The sequence below is a fragment of the Oryza glaberrima genome, chromosome 11 (genome assembly GCF_000147395.1).
Source record: "Oryza glaberrima chromosome 11, OglaRS2, whole genome shotgun sequence".
Classification (NCBI taxonomy): domain Eukaryota; kingdom Viridiplantae; phylum Streptophyta; class Magnoliopsida; order Poales; family Poaceae; genus Oryza; species Oryza glaberrima.
In genome coordinates this window covers 5,741,374-5,762,001 of record NC_068336.1, presented here as the reverse complement: position 1 = coordinate 5,762,001, position 20,628 = coordinate 5,741,374, and the positions used below count along the sequence as shown (strand labels likewise).

The 20,628-nt window shown below is 43.2% G+C and overlaps 1 protein-coding gene across 1 annotated transcript; it reads left to right on the top strand.

The window, feature by feature from the left end:
* Nucleotides 1-4,236: 4,236 nt before the first annotated feature.
* On the top strand, nucleotides 4,237-17,435 carry LOC127755189 (uncharacterized). Its single transcript, XM_052280847.1, has 2 exons — nucleotides 4,237-4,627; nucleotides 15,390-17,435. Exons 1-2 carry the CDS (start codon nucleotides 4,262-4,264, stop codon nucleotides 17,037-17,039), a joined length of 2,016 nt encoding a protein of 671 aa, XP_052136807.1. The 5' UTR covers nucleotides 4,237-4,261; the 3' UTR covers nucleotides 17,040-17,435.
* The last annotated feature ends 3,193 nt before the right edge of the window (nucleotides 17,436-20,628 follow it).

Genomic DNA, 20,628 nt, shown 5'->3' with positions numbered 1-20,628 from the left:
TTGTTGGAATATTTTAAGTTTATTGTCACTTTTTTTATTTTTTGTGACAATAGTTTATATATGTATATCCCAACATTATCTGGGGCAGTAATAATTAATCATTTTGAGATTCAGATTCAAACCAGAGCAGCAATCTAACAGATAGGAGGTGAGGATGCACAAGCAGTAGCAATGCTCCTTGCCTGCCTTGAGGCGAGCTCCCTAAGTGCACCACGCCAGGCAAGCTACCACCTCCCTCTTGACCACGCAGCACGCCGGTGAGCCGCGCTCCTCCCGTCTCAGCGCCGCCTCGACCTCGTAGCACACCGGCGAGCCGCAACCAGGGTTCACAATTTCGGATCGAAATTTCCGAGGAAATTCAGTTCTATCGGTACCCCCCGATAGTATAATATTTCGGCCGAAATTTTTAATTTTTTTCATTATTTCGTGAATTTGGCAATATTTTGTTTAAATTTGATCAAATTTTGTTCAAAAATTCATACAATTTCAGACCGAATTCGGAAATTTCGGCCACCCCCGATCGAAATGTGCAAACCGAGATATTAAACCCTGGCTGCAACCCCTCCCTTTTCAGCATCGATGATTGAGCCTGCCCCTACCTTGGTTTGAAGTTCCTCATCACCACCCTCAGCCCGCCCCCACCTGGCCCCACGCGAAACGCGTCTTCTGCGAGTCTAAATTAAAAGAAGCTTTCCTCGAAAAAAGAAAGAAAGAAAAGCCTGACTACAAACAAGAATTTTAGTAATATGTTGACATCTCATAATGTGGTCTGCATTCTTTGTTGATATTTCAGACGTTCTTTCTCTCCATTGCGAAACCTGCGTAATGCACACAACCTTGCTGTTGCGGGGTTGTGATGGGTCATCAGGCTGGACTAGTAATCACTGAAATTCGCCATGAACAACATGGTCCCAGCAACAGGTAAGGATGATCAGACTGTTGGACTGGAGGCAGATGGTACTACACTTAACGTGAGGAAATATATCATTCCGAAGACCGGTTGAACAGTGTGGAGTGGTGAGACCTAAATTTGACATCTAAGGCAAATAATAGAACATATGGTTAAATTTAGAGAGAGGGAGCATCTATCCATTTGTCGGATGATTTCTAATAAAAAATCACCCAGATTTTTTTTTACCCTTATATTTACATCCAACGGATTACAAAAGAAAATAACAAATACATATTAACTTACATATTATTTTTATCAAAATTACAGTGCACTTACATGTCATATCAACTGAATTTACAAATGTAAATTTAGTTATATAGGACTGTAATTTTATATTTTAAAGAAAATAATAAATACGTATTTACTTACACATTATTTTTATCAAAATTACAGTGCACTTACATGTCAAATCAACTAAATTTACAAATGTAATTTTAGTTATATAGGACTGTAATTTTATATTTTAAAGAAAATAATAAGTACATATTACTTACACATTATTTTTATCAAAATTACAGTGCACCTACACGTCAAATCAACTAAATTTACAAATGTAATTTTAGTTATATAGGACTGTAATTTTATATTTTAAAGAAAATAATAAGTGCATATTACCTACACTTTATTTTTATAAAATTACAATGCACTTACATATCAAATCAACTAAATTTACAATTGTAATTTTAGTTATATAGGACTGTAATTTTATATTTCACGACAACGATGAGAGGGATGGTGTCGCTCACCGATAAGTGTTGGCCGTGCTGCCGGTGGCTGGCTCGCCGGTCAGAGGCCACTTTGTCACCGTGCTTCTCCAATCTCCATCATCGTGCGCGCTTGGGCTAGCTGGACACGAAGGCCGACGTGCTTCTGTCCGACGTGCCGGCCGGCTGACGAGCTGCAAAAAAAAAAAAAAAACGTGAAATGTCAGCCACAAAATCACATGAGTGATGAATAGCAAAATCGTTAGAGAGAACCCAGGCTTGCTGCGCGAGGTCGGTCTGACCAATGGCTTAGTGCCGGCTTGACTGGTGGCAAGTGGCCGGTCTGACTGACAATATGTGTGGCCAATCAGACCGGCAGAGTCCGATCCTGATCAGTTCAATTTGATGTTTCTCCGGTATTCTTACTTAGTCGGTGTATAAGTCTAGTAGGACATGGAGAGGGTCGCGTAGAAAACAAGACTAACTCCTTTATTAGGGCTATGGCTAGTTCAATTAAGGTACCAATATGCAACCAACACAATTAACCAATGGAATCCTTTCAATATTGCATCTACTTTTTGCTTAGTTCCATCTTCATCGGTTTGCGCTGTAAGCCGTCCATCTTCATCACAAGAGTACTATAAATTCTCTCTGTACGTTTGTCCTAAAGACATTTTGTTCCACCTATTAGACGGGTGTAGTGTTTATTTTAATTGTTTAAATAGACTCCGCTAGCTGGTTTGATCTTCTAAACTCATCTTGATCAGGAGGTTTCTCAAAGTCGAGATGGTTGGCAACTTCATAACACCGTAAAGCTTTAGATGGATTCAGACCGTGTCGGTGGCATGACCAGGAAAGGCCTTAATTGGATGCTTGTTGTTAAGCCATTTATACTATATGTACACTTGTTTGCTCAAATATATATACACACACTTGCGTGCACAACTGCACATTAATCGGTAGGTATAGATAAACAATGGCGATTTGCGCGGTCAATTGTTGATTAAAATCTTGATGTCAAAGAAGATAGCTAAGGAGGCTATATAAGATAGAGAGAGATTCTCTGTCTACCATTTTTCCTCTATAAACAATCTGGAAGGACGTACGATATATTAGTATGCACAAGGCTAATAATGCATCGAGATGCAGAAATGAAGACGAAGACCAACAATTACAAAGACTTGTGACAGCTAACTCAGGCTGTGATCACACACAGAGTTGAGAATTGACTGCGCATTTGGCCAATATATACTTATGCAATACAAACAATCACGCCTGTTCTAACCACGGAATTGTAAATACTTAATCTCTACGGGTACAAGCTAGTTACAACACCATTATCTACTGTTCGTGGCAAAGCCAAACAATGAACTTGCATGATATAACAGGAGCAGCAGCACACGGTGACACCGATCGAGGAGAATAGGAGATACACTGGTGCTTACCACCAAGCACCAATGTGTCAATTAAGCAGTAGAAGCAGGAAAGATATATCTATTGCCTTCACAAGCTAGCTGTGTTTGGCAAAACACAGATTCACCCATGGTTCGCCTAAGTAGCAGCAAATCAATCGGGATACACAGTTACAAGAACCGATGTGCAATGTTTCAGCGCAGAAATGAGCTCCTGCCTGACTTGCTGCTGATCTTTTCTGAATTTTATATCTTGAAATTTCCAACACCGTTGATGCAAAATTCTCGAGTAAATGTTTATAAGATGACAGATTTTCTTTTTTTAAAAAAAATCTCTGTTGACATGAGTTCGTTCTCAGGATAATGCTGATCGCCTAAAATTTCCTGCGATGAATAATTACATGTATGCATGGCTATTTATCATGATCAGTTCGTTCAGCCGAAGCCAATATCCCCGGAACACTGGTTACGGACGCTCTTGTCTGATCCAGCATATTATAGCGTATGAGTTACAATGACTCACGGCCGGACGCCGCCGACAGCTGCTCCCTCTCGCTATGCTAAGTCGCCATACGATTACAACCAGTCCATCCCTCTATTTAAGGGAGATCTTAGGATAGAGTCCGACTCGTACTCTAGTCCTAACACCCAATACAACTCTAAGTCCTAAACTATAATCAATTTTAATTATACATATATTCGATACAAACTCTAAGACCGGGGTTAACACATGAACACAGATCTTGGTGTTTTGGGATCGGACAGAGGATATGGAAAGCACATGGAGCATATACATCAACAACACGTTCAGCTTACCATAAATTTCTAACCATATTTTGTGTGACATGCTTATATATCTTTGATAAAATGAGGTGTGGGAAATTCAGCCTCAAACAACCTCTTATTAGCAGTAAGTAGTTTTGAGTTGACACGCTCGCTAGCTAGTTCATCTTTTGGTGCAGGGCCGGGTGATGTGTCCGGTGTTTGTATGCATGTATGCACTGAATTATTGGCCCGAAATCGACCGCGTGCAAGTGGTAGCACTAGTTGCAAATAAAAAAAGGGGACTAACGCATGCAAGCGAGTCATCAACGTTATAATAACAAACAACTAGTTATGTATAAGAGACCATCAGTGGTCCAAATTAACACAAGCACACAGCCTGATATTGAACAGAAAGATTAGCACAATTAATGGGTCTCTCGAGTGCTGTGCAATGGTGGGAAGAGTGGCAGCTGCGCATCCTTGTATTGGGCAGCCTCGGCGTTCAGTTCTACCTAGCGATCTTTGCCAACGCTCGTAAGAAGCATATCCGAGCCTTGTTCAGATTCAGCATCTGGCTAGCATACCTAGGTGGGGATGCTCTGGCGATATACGCTCTCGCAACGCTCTTCAACCGTCAGAAGAAGCTGCAGTACAAAGCTAGTAGCCGTGATCTTGAGGTGTTATGGGCACCTATCCTGCTCATCCACCTCGGTGGACAGATATTTTCCATATCCGCCTACAATATTGAGGACAACGAACTATGGAGGCGGCACATAGTAACAGCTGTGTCTCAGGTAATTTGTCAAAACAAAACTACCTTTGAATTTTGCATTTAGTTGCGTGCATTCAACTTAAGGGCTCATTCGGAACAAATGACAAATAGATGAATTTTGTAGGACCAAAATCCTATTGAAAGTTTTCCTAGGTGCACCCTTTGAAAAGAATGAATGGGTACCTACAAATTAAATTTTCTATGAAATAATTTGACTCAGGGGAACTTCAAGCCACTAGAACGGGATCGCTTATCTGTGACGGGCTGAAAGCCTCATCACTATCGGGTAAGGCCCCTGTCACTGGGCAAAGGTCATTGATGTGAGAAAAAATCTCAATCGGGCAAAAGGCCGTCACGGATGGATGTTATCTCAATCGGGCCAAAAACAAAGTCCATCACAGATGAGTATGACCGGTCAAACCAGCGTAGTTAGGAGCCCTTCACGGATGACTAATCTCAATCGGGCACACCACTAAGCTCGTCACGGATGACTAGTCATCTCAATCGGACATTTAGATAGAGCCCGTCACCGATTGGTTTGACCCAACATGTTGCGTCAAACGAGTCCCGGTTCAGATGACTTATCTCTATCGGGAATACTCTAAAAGCCCGTCACGGATGACTTAGCTCTATTGGGCTTACTCTAAAAGCCCGTCACGGATGACATATCTCTTTCGGGCATTACTAAATGCCCGTCAGGGATGAGTTTGGAACAAAAAAAATAAAATTTTATAATTTGGCTAGCCTCAGGCCTTTGCTAGCCATGCCCGCTGCAAAAATTGACAGAAGCACATATATATAGTCCCATTCCCAGCAACCCCATTCCCAGCATCACAAGATTCACAGCCAATTCATTGACAGCCAATTCACAACATTTATATTCCCAGCATCACAACATTTACATTCCATCAAAACATATGCATTCACAGCCAATTCACAACTCATTCACATTTGTATTCCATCACAACACATGCACTCACATCACATATACTCCCTCCGTTTCACAATCTAAGGCTTTCTAGCATTGGCCATATACATATAGATGTTAATAAATCTAGACACATACATATGTCTAGATTCATTACTAGATTCATTAACATCTAAATGAATGTGGCAATGCTAGAAAGTCATTCACATCCATTTTTCTCTCCAAACCGCCGACATGCATCAAAACCTGCAAAACTAAGTTATAAATTGGAAAAATTTTATATGTAATTAGAAATGCAAGTATATACAGAGACGAGCTACCTAGGTCTTTACTCTAAAGAATTTAATTGTATTATAAAGAATATTTACAAAAATCAAATGTTTCTCGCATATGCATTGCAAATGTTCTGCTACTCCGAGACGAGCTACCTAGGACTTCACTCTAAACATCCCTTTCGGTGACAAGATATCATCTAGTATGAATTGTGCTATCTCCTCTCTAATGATTTCGAAGTTGATTTCCGGAATCCTTGAAATAAATTCCTGCATGTTCGGCGCCAAGTTAGTCTACGTACTTGTAAATTTGTCGTCCTATGTGTGTATAAACAATTGAAGGACACACATCAGGGTCGAGCAATGTCACCTTGTCTGCGAAGCTCCTCGTGTTATGGCAGACATGGAACCCGCACTGGTCGCCAACTTGTTGACGTATTGGGAAGTCTTTCTTGTGACCGAGTTTAGGATGCCCATCCTTATGCCTCCCGCCTCTTGCCACGTATTGGTCCCATGCCTCGTTCAAGGCAGATTCGATGGCCGACCAATCATATATTTCTGGCTTGATATTGGAGTTAAGGTAGTGTACCAAACTCCACTTCGGCGTTATTACCAGAAGAATCCTATGACGCCTGTGAAATTAATAAATTACCAGTTACATACTACAGCTGTACGCGTCGAGTATTTGAGTATAAGTAGGGTACATGCTTACTGTTGATTGTAGGCACACATAATGAAGTCCTTGTCTTGATGGGCAAATAAGCAGTCCTTGATATAGCCCACCATGTTTGCTTGATCATTTTTCAGCGTTGTCTCGTTGACGACAGTTGGATCGAGTAAGGCAACATGGGGTGCTTTACGATGGACATGCTTCCAGGTGAACCTACGAGCAAGACAAGAGTCAGGATAAGCGTAATTTATGGACAGTTACTACCATATCGCGTACCCAGAAATACTTACAAAGAGTAGCACTTAAGGAGGTTGGTGTTGATCGCTCGCACCCTGTAGAGGTCCCATAGAACTTTGAAGTCTACGGCGATGAAGGCAGTAGGCCCGAGGAACGGCTGACCATCGCGCTGGCTCAACATGGTGGTCTCTCTATTCTTCCTCCTTGCGTTGGACTTCTCTATGAAGTACCCGTGCAACTCCTTGCATGCAGGGCCCATCGTCTCCGACCAATGGCATGCCCAATGTGAATTCGGCTGGAGGCTTTGGAGGAGCTACTGGCGCCTTGCCAAGATCAAGCTTCTTTGGGGCTAATGGCACCTTTCCTTTTCCTCTCCCCATTCCAGCAGCTTTTCTACGTGTGTCAACCTTGGGTGGAGAAGATCTCGCCCTCTTGCTCCTTTTGGCAGGAGGGGGAGGTGCGGCCTGCTGTCGACCTCCATACCGTCGTCCCCAAAATCTGTATCATACTGTAATTGGAGATCTTCATCTCTTTCTTCAACGGCAGGAGGGAGAGATACAACAGTTGGATGGGGACGCGTTGGCGGCGGACGAGAACTTGGCGCTGGCCTTGGAGTTATATTGATCTCAATGCTGTGCTTGGGCCATTGAATAAAGGTCCCACCTGCAGCCCCAAGGGTCAGAATCTCGTCATTAGGTGGGTGTGGGATAGTGTAGCCAACCCGATCGGGCTTCACTAAGTCCACCTGAACTTTGGCATTGTCGGCTAGCAGCTGCGCCCCATGCACTTGGGTCTCTGGGGTAGGCTCGAACGCTTGACCCTCTGCGGCAGGAATTGCAAATCCTGGTGTCACCCTAACGACTAGGGTACACGATGTGGGTTCCTGCGATAGATTCATTAGTGTCCTTAGTATATGTTGCAATGTATTGTGGTGCTAATACAATATATGCGTTATTAAGTTGTTTTTACCGTTATGTGTTCCACCGCAGCGGGGCCTTCAGGTTGTTCTGCCGAAGCCTCAGTTGATGCGCAGCTGCTACGCCTCTGCGTGGGGCTCACTTGTACTATGGGACCAGGAGTGGCATCGGTCGACCTATCCCTGATACGTGCCTCCACCCGAGCCTCCATACCTAACAGCTCGGCAGTGAGCTCTTCTCTAAGCTCTTCTTTAAGCTCCACCCGAAGTTGGGCCTTAAGGCGTGCAGCTTTCTGCGCCTTTGAAAGCTTGTGCTTCTTGTACTGCCATGCGTATTGGGGAAACCCAAACTTCCATGGAACATTGGAGCCAATGCCCCTTGTTCGTCCACGGTGTTCTTCGTTTCCCAACGCTTTTGTGAGGATGTCATCCTCGCGTCTTTGTGAGCAGACCTCTTGGGAGGCCTGTCTCTCAGCATTCAGTTCGACCTGGGGTACAGTTAGGACGCGTTAGACGAAGAATACAATACAACATAATGAAACTTATTCTGTGTGTTCAACTTACGATTTTTTGGTACACCGCTTGATCTTCGGGATTTGGGAACGAAAGAGTTATGTCACTGTTCTTCTTCACCCTTGCCCTTGCCCAGTTCCTTGCCCGCTGGACCGGGATATCAGCAAGCACTTGCGGGGTGTTAGATTCCGCTGGAGCTTCATCCTCCTTGTCCCATTTTGCCTGTTTCTCCGCATAGCCTCTGGTGCCAAGCCGGTGCAGGTGAAGGTTCCTTGCCTGCAGATCCCGGTAGGCCTGGCTTTTTGTTAGAGACACTTCCGTTGATTTGGCGGCATGGAACTCATCCCACACGGTTCGGGTGATGAATGGGTATTTCCCAAATGGTTCTGGCTGGAGGGGGTTGAGGACGTACTCCGTGACCAGGGTTGTCTTGAAATTTTTCCAGCAATTCCCCATCTTGCGGATAGCCTGCCGCTTGAGTCCTGCCTTGGCCTCTGTAGGGTATTGGAAGCTTTCCTTGAACTACCTCCAGGCCTCTTCTTTTTCTTCTTGAGGGACCAGATTGATGTGGTCCTTCAGAATAGTGAAGTTCCGCCTCCCTAGGACTCCACATATCGTAGGGAACTTTTTGACAGCTTTCGTCAGAGCCGTCGGATATCCAACATCGTCCACCTCTATTATGGTGTAGACTTCCTTAGGAATCTTATTCTAGGTCCTAGGATTCCAGCTCGAAGTAGTCCCAGTAGTGGTCATCGACATTGGTTCGCCTTGCTGCGACATGTCCTATGTGGCTGTTGTACGGGAAGCAAGTACTTTTTAAACAGAAAATTGCATGTACACACATTCTCTGATGGTTTGATATACCTCTATCTCCTACCTGCGTTCGCCTCGTCGACGGAATATGAGCATCCATGCTCAATAAGGCCGGAGCAGCCAGGAACTCGACCTCGACATCAGTATCCCACTCGAACTTGCTATCAATGTCACTACCATAAGATAGTGGCAATGGTAGCAAATTCTAGTGGGATATGGATGTCGAGGTCGAGATCCCGTCTGCTCCGGCCTTAAGGAACATGGATGCTACATATCTGCTGACGAGGAAGACGCAGATAGAGCATACAGGCCACCAAAACCCTTCCTATCCAAGATCCCTAACGTTATCATCAGCAAACTCCTAGATTGCGTCCAAGATCATTTCATTAGGGAACCCTTATTCCCATAGATATAGCAACCGGCATTGGATACTGAATTTATGGGAATGGGGTTCCCTAAAGAAATGACCTTGAAAGCAATCTAGGATATTGGTAACGATAACAAATTTCCAGAAATGTCTTATTTGAACGAAATGTTCTGTTTACCAATTTGTCTTGGTCGGTACCGTGCGGGCAGTAACCTGACCAAACCAGATTTGGCAACTGGAACACTTCGTATTCTCCTAAATGCCATAATTTCACTAACTTCATTTAATAACGGCTCTATGCATATCCATCCCATTTCCCTCAAAATCACCCAAAACGGCCCATAGTACACAACTCACATATATATTATTTTTGTACGTAAAAAAACACAAGTCATGACATATAATAAGTTTGGCCTCAGTTTTGCTCAGAAATTATGCATCAATTACCATCATTTGCAACTGCCCCCACCCCCAAAAGAAATTAAGAACAAGTGTAGAGGGTCTGTCCTTATGCAAAAAAGAAACAGCCATAAAAAACACAAGTCACATACCAAAACTCACATTTCCCCCAAAATAATTCAACCATCATAGCCCACATCAATTCATCCATCCCATTGGACCCAAAAAATCCTAAAAAAATTTTGCAAACAGCCATATAAGAACAAGTGTAGAGGGTCTGTCCACATGTTGAACAAGAGTGAGGCCGGCCCAAAAATGCATCCATTTTGCAAAACATCCCATACTGCCACTCCCCCCCAAATAAAATGAACAAGTGTAGATGGTCTGTTCTTATTGAAAAGACCCAAAAATCACAAGTGTATATGGTTTGTTCTTATGCATTAAAAACCCACATTTAAACCTAAACAAGAACAAGAGTGAGGCCAACCCAAAAATGCATCCATTTTACAAAACATCCCATACTGCCACTCCAGCCCCCCAAATAAAATGAACAAGTGTAGATGGTTTGTTCTTATTGAAAGAACCCCAAAAATCACAAGTGTATAGGGTCTGTTCTTGAGTAATCATCATTGGCCATTCATCACAAATACATCCATCACAGCCCACAGCATCCCAAGATTACATTTTCCCCCAAAAATCACAAATTAATTCCATCACAGCACACTGCATCCCAACATGGCATTTCCCCCAAAAATCACAAATTAATTCCATCACAGCCCACTGCATCCCAACATGGCATTTACCCCAAAAATCATGCAAAATTCATCCACTGCATAGCAATATCTAATTCATCCATACACTGCATCCGCAATGCATAAAAAAACGAGGGAGAGGAAGCATACATGGGAGGAGAAGAAGCGGCGGAGAGGAGGCCGGTGGCGGCGGCGGACTTGGAGAGGAGGCCAGTGGCGTCGGGCTTGACGTCGGTCTTGGCGACGGGCTTGACGTCGGTCGCTGAAGCAGCCATGGCGTCTATCTTGATGACTTGGCGGAGAGGAAGCCGGTGGTGGCGGACTTGGGGAGGAGGCCGGCGGTGGTGGTCTTGGGCGTGGAGGAGGCGCTGGCGGTCGGGGAGGGCGGATCTTGAACCGGGAGGTGGCGGCGGCGGTCAGGAAGGCCGTATCCACGAGGGCTCATGGACGACGAAGGAGGAGGCAGCGGTGGATCTTGAATCGGGAGGTGTGGAGGGAGGCAGCGGTGGTCGGGAGGCGATGGCTTGGAGGAGGAGACGGCGGCGTTGGATCTTGAACCAATGGGCGTGGAGGGAGGCGGCGGTGGATCTTGAACCGGGGGGCATGGAGGGAGGCTGCGGCGGTCGGGAGGCGACGGCTTGGAGAAGGAGGCGGCGTCAGCGGCGGCGGAGGAGGAGGTGGCGACAGCGGTGGATCTGAGAGAGTGTGAGTGTGAGAGAGTGAAAGGCAGCGGTAGATCTTGAACCGGGGGGCGTGGAGGGAGGCGGCGGTGGTCGGGAGGCGACGGCTTGGAGGAGGAGGAGGCGGCATCAGCGGCGGCGAAGGAGGAGGAGGCGGCGGCGACGGTGGATCTGAGAGAGTGAGAGTGTGAGAGAGTGAGAGGCGGCGACGACGACGTTGTATTCATCTTCATCGACGACGTTGTCCACACCCACAATTCTTCGCTTGCCATCCCTAATGACGTGCATCTTCTTGTTTGCGAGGTCTTTTATGTAGAAAATCTGTTCGACCTGCTTCGCTAGTACGAATGGTTCGTCTGCGTATCCAACCTTGGCCAGGTCCACTAATGTGAATCCTTCCTTGTCAACTTTGACACCAGTGCGGATATTCACCAAACTGCAATGAAACAAAGGGACGCTGAAGTTCAGATAGTTCAGCTCCCATATCTGCTCTATGCGGCCGTAGTATGTGCTTGATCCAGCCTGATCCTTTTATGCATCTATATGGACTCCACTGTTTTGCACTGTGCTTTTCTCATCTTATGTGACGGTGTAAAATGTGTATCCATTGATATCGTACCATTGCCATCTGTCAACATCCCAAGATGGACCCCTTGCCAACCTTTGTAATATCTCACTTGGGCCATCGGTCGACCGTGCTACACGATCCTTGAACCATTCGTTGTAGCGAGCACCATGTTCTCTGTTGATCCAAATATCTGATCGACCAATATTGTCCCGTTAGACCTTTGCTAAATGCTCCTCAAAGTATAGAGTTACTTCAGCCATATGTTGCAGCACTGTGAAATGAGCCTGCGCATACAAAGCTTGATCGGGAACGATTCTTTTTCTGCCAGTCGTGCCAACGCCTGCCAACCTTCCTTCGTGGCGAGACACAGGAACTCTGATAGGATCAGTCTCGGCCATGTAATCGATACAGAACTCAATGGCCTCCTCTGTCGTGTAACCTTCAATGATGCTCCCCTCTGGTTTTGCTCTGTTCCGAACATGCGACTTAAGAATTCCCATGTACCTCTCCAATGGCCACATTTCTCTCATAAAAGCTGGCCCACATATTTTTGTTTGCTTCACTAGGTGAACAGTGAGATGAACCATGATATCGAAGAAAGCCAGTGGAAAATACATCTCCAAGTGACACAGGGTACTGACAATATCGGCCTGCAACCCATCTAGGTCTTCTAGATCTATAATCTTCTGACCGATTGCATTGAAGAAGGCACAAAGCCGTTGGATCGTGTGACGGACTTGTGGTGGTAGAATGCCTCTGATATATAGCAACTGGCAAGATCTGTGTGATTAGCACGTGGCAATCGTGAGACTTCATTCCAACCAGCTTTAGATCTTCCAATTTAGCATACTTACTTATTCTTGTGCAATAGCCCGAAGGAACTTTAATATCTGCCAGACATGATAGCATTGCAATCTTCTCATCCTTCGACAATGTGTGGCAAGCTGGTTGGGAGGTACACTCTTCCTGTCTTCTCATCCGTAACAGGCTGAAGTTCACTGCGAATGTTCATCTCCTGTAGATCAAGACGTGCATTCAACCCGTCCTTTGTCTTGCTAGGTATATTCAGCAATAGCCCCAGCAAGCTATCGCACACATTCTTTTCTACGTGCATCAGATCCATGCAATGACGGACCTCAAGATCTTTCCAGTAAGGTAGCCGCCAAAATATGGATTTTTTCTTCCACATCCTCTTCTTGTCCTCCTTGCTACATTTTCTTTTCTTCCCAAACTCATTAGTAATGTCCTTCACCATGTTGTGTACCTGATCTCCGGACAAATCCGCAGAGGCAGACCCAAGTTCTTTCTTACCACTGAAATTTTCTTCTTTCTTCTAATTGTCGTGCCGTAGGGGGAGCCATCTCCTATGACCCATGTAAACTATCTTTCTTGATTTCTTCAGCCACCTACTGCGTGTATGTTCCATATAGTCAGAGCATGTCTTCTTTCCTTTCACGGTTTGTCCAGAAAGATTACCCAGCGTGGGATAATCATTAATGGTGCAGAACAATAAAACTCGTAGCGTGAAGTTCTCCTGACCATATGCATCCTAAGTTTCCACACCCTCTTTCCACAGAATCTCAAGGTCATCGATAACAGGCTCCAAGAGCACATCGATATCATTGCCGGGTTGTCTCGGACCTTGGATTAACAAGCACAACATAATATATTTCCTTTTGCAGCACAACCATGGCGGGAGGTTGTAGTGCTGTGAGAACTGCTCATGTCTCCGAAAGGATTCATGCCATCCGTACACAAACATATCCTCATGTTTTTGGGGTCGGCAACAAAGTCTTTGTGCTTTCGATCGATATTCCTCCATTGAATCGAATCCGTAGGGTGTCTTAGCAAACCGTCATTCCTTCTCTCTGTGGCATGCCAACGTACTAACTTTGCTTCATTGGGGTTGACAAATATTCTCTAGAAACAATCAATGATTGGTAGATACCACACAGCCTTTGCCGGACCACCCCGCTTTGACTTCTTTCCCTCCCTCGTGCTCTTCTTTCGCTTGTATCAAGAAGCCTTGCAGACGGGACAAGCATCTAAGTCCGTGTATTGCTTGTGGTACTATATGCAATCGTTTGGACATGCGTGAATTCTCCGGACCTCTAACCCAGGGGATACAGAACCTGTTTTGCTTCATATGTCGTCTCGGGCAATGTGTTCTCCTGAGGAAGCATGTCCTTTAGCATTCCCTACTAGCCTTCAACTTCATTATGTCTAATGTTGCTGACAATTTGGTGTGCTTTGGCTTGCATCCTGCGTATAGAGCTTTGGCTTGCATCCTGTGTATAGAGGAGTCTTCGAGTCATTGACCAACCTGCTGAACTTCATGGAATCTCTCTCGTTCATAGCCGAGTCATCAACGTCACGTAACATGTTTTGCAGCAGATCAGGGTCTACATCAACCATTTCACCGCCCAATGGAGATGGGACAAACATGTCATGCTCTTCTTCATCTCCTTCTTCATGATTGTCTGCACCACTTCCGTCTGCAGCTGCACCATTAGTACCCGGATCTTGCTCTCCATGCTTCACCCAACATGTGTAACTCTCCATGAATCCCCGGCGTATCAAGTGAGCGTGTACTTCCTTTTCATCTTCCCACAAAATCTCATTCCTACAATCGCTACATGGACAACACATGTACTTGTCGTTTCTTCTTATCCTATCCTCCTCTGCGGCTTTCATAAAACTTAATACGCCATCTCTATACTCCTTGTACTGATGCCTCAAGCCAGTCGTGTACATCCAACTTCAATCCATCACTGAAAAATGAACAAAATTTTAACATCTCATAACATAAGTACTACTAAATTAATAGAAAATGATTAGTACCCTTTTACTTACTTTTATGATTTTCCTGTTTTTGTTTGGAAAAAAATTACAAAAATTCGCCCCCTTCAACCTCCCACCAAAATAGTGAACAGTGAGATAACTACAGACAACGGACTGCTGGAGTATATATAGTGTGCAAAGTATATCTCAATCGGGCCAAAAAAATGTCATCTCTAACAGGCGCACACTAATCTCTAATGGGCACAAATAGAAGCCCGACACCGATAAGAGTCATCGGTGACGGGCATTAAGGCCATCTCAATCGGGCCTTTTTTTGGAGCCCATCACCGATGACACTCATCTGTGACGGGCTCAGTATTTGGGCCCGATTGAGATAGTGGAGGTCATCTCAATCGGGCCTAACTTTGAGCCCGTCACAGATGAGCGTCATCGGTGACGGGCTATAGGAATATGCACCCCGACGAGTACATCTACAACGGCAAAAATTGAGATCCGATTGAGAAGACTTCGTTCTGACGGCCCACGTTGCCCAGGCATGTGATGGGCCGTCACAGATGAGAGGATATGTACTAGTGAGCATTTCTAACATGACCTCTCATGGGAAACTTGCCTCTTGTCTATCTCTCCTCCAATTCTTTAGTTTTCCTACGAAGCATCGAAGCAACAAGTTTTATAATCCCCAAATATCACACCTCAATTCCTATGTTTTTCTTATTTCTGTTTTTTTTTCCCGTGTGCTAAATGAGCCTTAGGTTTATGCAGTGCCATACCTTTCCTTGTTTACTGTGTTATGCTAATTGATGTACTATTTCGTGAACCAAAATCTCTAAGACAAATCAACAACCTTGGATAACTCCATTGTCCCAGGTCATAGTAGCTCTCTACGTGTTTACCAAATCTTGGTCTCCCTCAGCCGACAAGAGGTTACTAGCTGCAGCAATACTGCTTTTTATTCTTGGGGTTTTGAAATGCTTCGACAAGCCAATGGCTCTCAAGAGGGCTAGCTTTACTAGCTTAGTCGGCAATTTCCATCCTTCACCCATGACCGAATCTAGCGACAGGGAAGTAGAGCATGAAGAATACATTCAAAAAGCAAGGGATTTTATGAAACGCAATGAAGAAGCAAGAAGCAGCAGCTCTAACTCTAACCTAAAAATCTGTCAGGAGGACCTTGGACGGTTAGAGAAGGATCTCTCTATACCTGATAAGCTATTTGTAGACTTTGCATACTCCTATCCTAATCGTCTTACTAAATTGGAATCCTTCTGGTCGCTCGACGCTGACAGAATCTATGAAGCATTATGTACAGGGCTCTCTGATACATTTGATCTTCTTTATAGCAAGGTTTGGCAAGAGGAGGATCAAAATAGACCTCATTACCAATCTGCTAACTATTTCTCTCTCTTTGTATGGTTAATTACTGCAATAGTGCCAATTGTGTCCATTGGCCTCTTCCATAGTAGCCAGAAAGAAGCTTACAACGTTATTGATATCAAAGTTACATTTATATTGTTGTACGTCACCTATTTTCTAGAGATTTCCACCTCCTTATCATGGGGATATTATTCTAACAATAATGGATGGTCCAACGTGGTTTTCCAACACAATCTTATAGGGTTCTTAGCCCATAAGAAAAGACACAAAAAATTGATGGCCATCGCGGATTGCTTACAATGCAAAGCCTTGCTTGGTCAACATGAGCCTTGCTACTCGTCCAAGGACATCACAAACTTAGTTTCTGCTCATGCTAAAGATGGATGGATGAAATGTATAATGGATGTTCAGAGTTATTGGAAATTCAGTGATACCAGGGGCCATTGGACACTTGAGCGCAATGAGTGTGAAGATATTGTTATCCGAAGCAGTATAGAGAAGCCCTTCGATGAGAGCATCATTCTCTGGCATCTGGCCACAGATTTCTGCTTTCACCATGAGGGCGCATCTCCAGATTCTGATGAGTGTGCCAAACTGTGTCGACTAATCTCCAACTACATGATGCATCTTCTATTTGATAATCCTGAGATGTTGCTGCCTAGCAGCAGAAGGGTGCTGTTCACAACTGCCTACAATGAACTCGATGACATCCTCCAAGGTGATGATGTTTCTCTGTTGGATGAAAAAGAACTTACTCAAGCGATTATTGGAAAGGCAGAGTCTGCAAATTTCGGCTTTATTCGCGACGCCTGGATTCTAGCGAAAGAGCTGATGCAATTGGGTGATGAGAAGATGTGGGAAGTAATCAAAGGTGTATGGATCGAGATGCTCTGCTTCTCTGCTGGTAGATGCAGGGGCTACCTGCATGCCAAAAGCCTTGGCACAGGAGGGGAGTACCTCACTGTTGTCTCGCTCGTGATGTCGCACGCCGGATTGGAGACATTCGCGGAGCGGCAGCAGAGGGTGAAGCTTCGACTATCCAAAGAGGAGAGGGTCAGGATTGCAAGGCAAAGAATAGAAGCTGAAAAGAACAAAGCTGATGGTGCCGCATCAGCTGAGGTCAAAGTTGTTGTATCCCCCTAGTAACAGGCAACAATATAATTGCCATATATTGCTGTAATCTTCTCTGAATGCCTTGGCTACTAGGGTCAGAGCCAACGCTTCACTACTCCAGTGTCATGTTTATTGGTTTGGATTTCTTTCCTACTCTTACCACACCTTATCTACTATTGTTATTTCATGAAATCTCTGCAAGCCAATCTGCTCTCCTGTTTCGTTATTCGTAGTGCTAAGTATATGGCCAAAAATTGCGTCAATTCCTCAAGCAGAAGCAGCAGCAGCAGAAATCCGTCTATTGTCTTGACACGCTAATTGTTAACGACACAGATGAACACATATTGGACAAGTCTGAAGAACATTCACGGAAAGAGTTTGTGAAGAAAAGAGGAGAAAACAAAAGTCAGCAGCCAGTGTGACCATATCCGTCGACTTCAATCAATGATAATCCAACGGCTTGCAGGCGTTCAGAAAAACGGAAACTGATACAGTGGATGAGAGAACTGAAATGAGGAAATAAATGTAGCATGTGTATGCCATCTATTTTTCCTCTATTTCCAGCAGAAAGTTTTACAAATTCGCTTATATAAAGTTTTTGTCTTTTTTTTTTCAAGGATCCTTCTATAGAAAGTTTCTATCTCAAGATATGTCAGTCTAGCCTTTCAGAGATGCTTATAGTGATAGGGTGTGCGTGTGTGTTCATAGGGGTAAGTGTGTGCGCGTTATGATCTATGTTTCTAAAAAAAAAAAAGTTTCTAGCGTTAAGCTTCTGATAGGGTGTTTCATCCATAACTTTCTTTGGGAGGAAGGCAGCTGGGTGCGAATCCGTCTCTGTCTGCAGCAACAGTAGAGCTACATTTACCTTTCAGCCAACAGATAACTACATTTATCTCTGTTTACCTTGTGGCATCTGAAAGCTGGTCAGCTTAATATAAAAGCAGGTATAATAATAGAATATAAGCCGGCTACAGACTTATGTAGAGAAGATAAGAGAGGAGAGAGAAGAGAAGCGGACTGCAGCACGGACTACAAAACAGTGTGTATGACAGGTGGGATCAATTATGATGTAGTATATATATTTGTAGTTAGCTATTATATGAATTGTCTATTAGATTGACTATATATGATTTAGAGCTAGTAAGAGTAGGTACAATTGCAGGCTATTAGCCAGCTATAAACATATTTTAATAAGATAAACGATGAGAGAAAAGAGCAACGGGCTGTACAATAGCAAGCTATTAATCAATTATAAACATATTTTAATGAGATAAATGATGAGAAAGAAGAGAAGCGAGCTACAGATCTATAGCCAGCTGCAGCACAGACATCAAGACGCAATGTGTGTATGACAGGTGGGACCATATATTAATAGTATAGTAAGCAACTATTGTATGAATTGGTTATTAAATTGGTTATAGATGAATTGGAGCTAGTAGTGGGCTATTTTTTTTAATAATGGAATGAAACATCACGGTCTTTGCTCAAGAGAGCTATAGTCAATTATTACAAGAAGTAGCACACTAAAAAGGTGCAGTCTAAAATAAAACAAGCACACCAACCAAAAATAAAGAAGACCTAACATGACAAGGAAAACATTATTCCAGTCTATTGGTGAATCTCCATCCATGGTTGGTAAAAAGTTGCATAACGGTTGACTCAAGGTTACGACATGTAACAAACAGGAATTCTCTATCTTCCTCACACTTTTGTAGTTGAGCCCACAATCGAAGCCAATATGTTGCCCTGAAAATTACCTGCATATAGGAAACATATGCTGATTTGTCAAAAACCCTATCATTTCTACACAACCACAGGGCCCAACATAAAGCCGAGGCACCAACAAGTATCAGTTTACTCTTTTCCTTGTCCACACCCTGAAGCCAACCGTAAAAAATACGAGATATACTTCTAGGGAGGTATAAACCAAAATAGAACTGAACAGCTCTCCAAATAAACTTTGCATAATGACAATCCATAAACAAGTGTTGAATAGACTCATTTTTCATGCAAAAACAACATCCTAAACACCCATTCCAATTCCGTCTTGCTAGATTATCCGTGGTTAACACGACACCCTTAAGCAAGTACCACGTGAAGATCTTAATCTTAAGCGGCATCTTAAGCTTCCAAATAAACTTATTTCTATCAATGTAACCATTAGTAATTAAAGCTAAGTATATTGATCTAACTAAAAACTAGCCATTCTGATGATAATTCCATCTAAAACAATCAGAAGAATCATCCAACTGGATATGAGCAATAGAAGCACACAAATCATACCAAAGTGTTAGATTATGCCCAACTAAAGCTTTCCTAAAAGAAACATTTAGCGGAACAGAGACCATAACACTAGCAATAGAGGCACTCTTTCTTCTGACAATAGCATATAAAGAATGATACTTATCTCTGAAGGCCATGTTTCCTAGCCATTTATCCTCCCAAAATCTTATCTGTTGACCATCATTCACAATCCAAGAGCCCATACTTAAAAAGGTGTTTTTTACTTTCATGAACCCTGACCAAAAATGAGAATCATCTTGTTTCCTATCCACTTAGGTTATAGAATTATTATGAAGATACTTCCTCTTCAATAAATCTTGCCACACACCATTCTTACTAATAACTTATATAACCACTTACTTAATAGTCATTTATTTTGAATCTCTAAATTATGAACACCCAAACCACCCTGGTCTTTGGGTTGACAAATTATATCCCATCTAGTTAATCTATATTTCTTCTTATGATCACCCCCTTGCCAGAAGAAACGTGATCTATAATAATCAATCTTTTGAAGAACCCTTTCGCAATATCAAAGAAAGATACCATGAACATAGCTAAACTTGAAAGGACGGAATTGATCAAAACCAATCTACCTCAACAGACATATGTTTACCTTTCCAACTATTAAGTTTCCTCTCTATTCTTCGTTCAATAACCTTCCAATCATTATTACTCAGCTTCCCGAAATGCATTGGAATACCAAGACATTTAACAGGAAAAGACCAAAGCTTACAACCAAAGATACTCGAATATTGACCATAGCAATCTTCCGTCTGTCCAAAACAAAATAACTCACTTTTGTGAAAATTAATTTTCATGCCAGATAATTTTTCAAACACGGATAAAATCAATTTCAAGTTCTTTGCTTGTTGTAAGTCATGCTCCAAGAAAATGATAGTATCATCTGCATATTGCAAAATAGACAAACCATCATTCACAAGATGAGGAATTACCCCCATTAAGAGAACCATTATCTTTAGCCCTTTTAATTAGCAAAGCTAACATATCAGCTACTATATTAAAAAGAATTGCAGATAACGGATCCCCTTGTCTAAGGCCTTTATGAGTTTGGAAATTATCACCAATTTGATCATTGACTTTAATACCAACATACCCCCTTGGATAAAAGAGGCTATCCACTCACACCATTTAGGAGAGAAGCCCTTCATCCGCAAAGTCTATTGAACAAAGGACCATTTAACCTTATCATAAACTTTCCCAAAATCAATCTTTAGAATTAATCCACTATTATTTTTACGATGCAATTCATGTAAAGTCTCATGCAATATAACCACACCCTCCATGATATTTCTCCCAGGAATAGTAGCAGTTT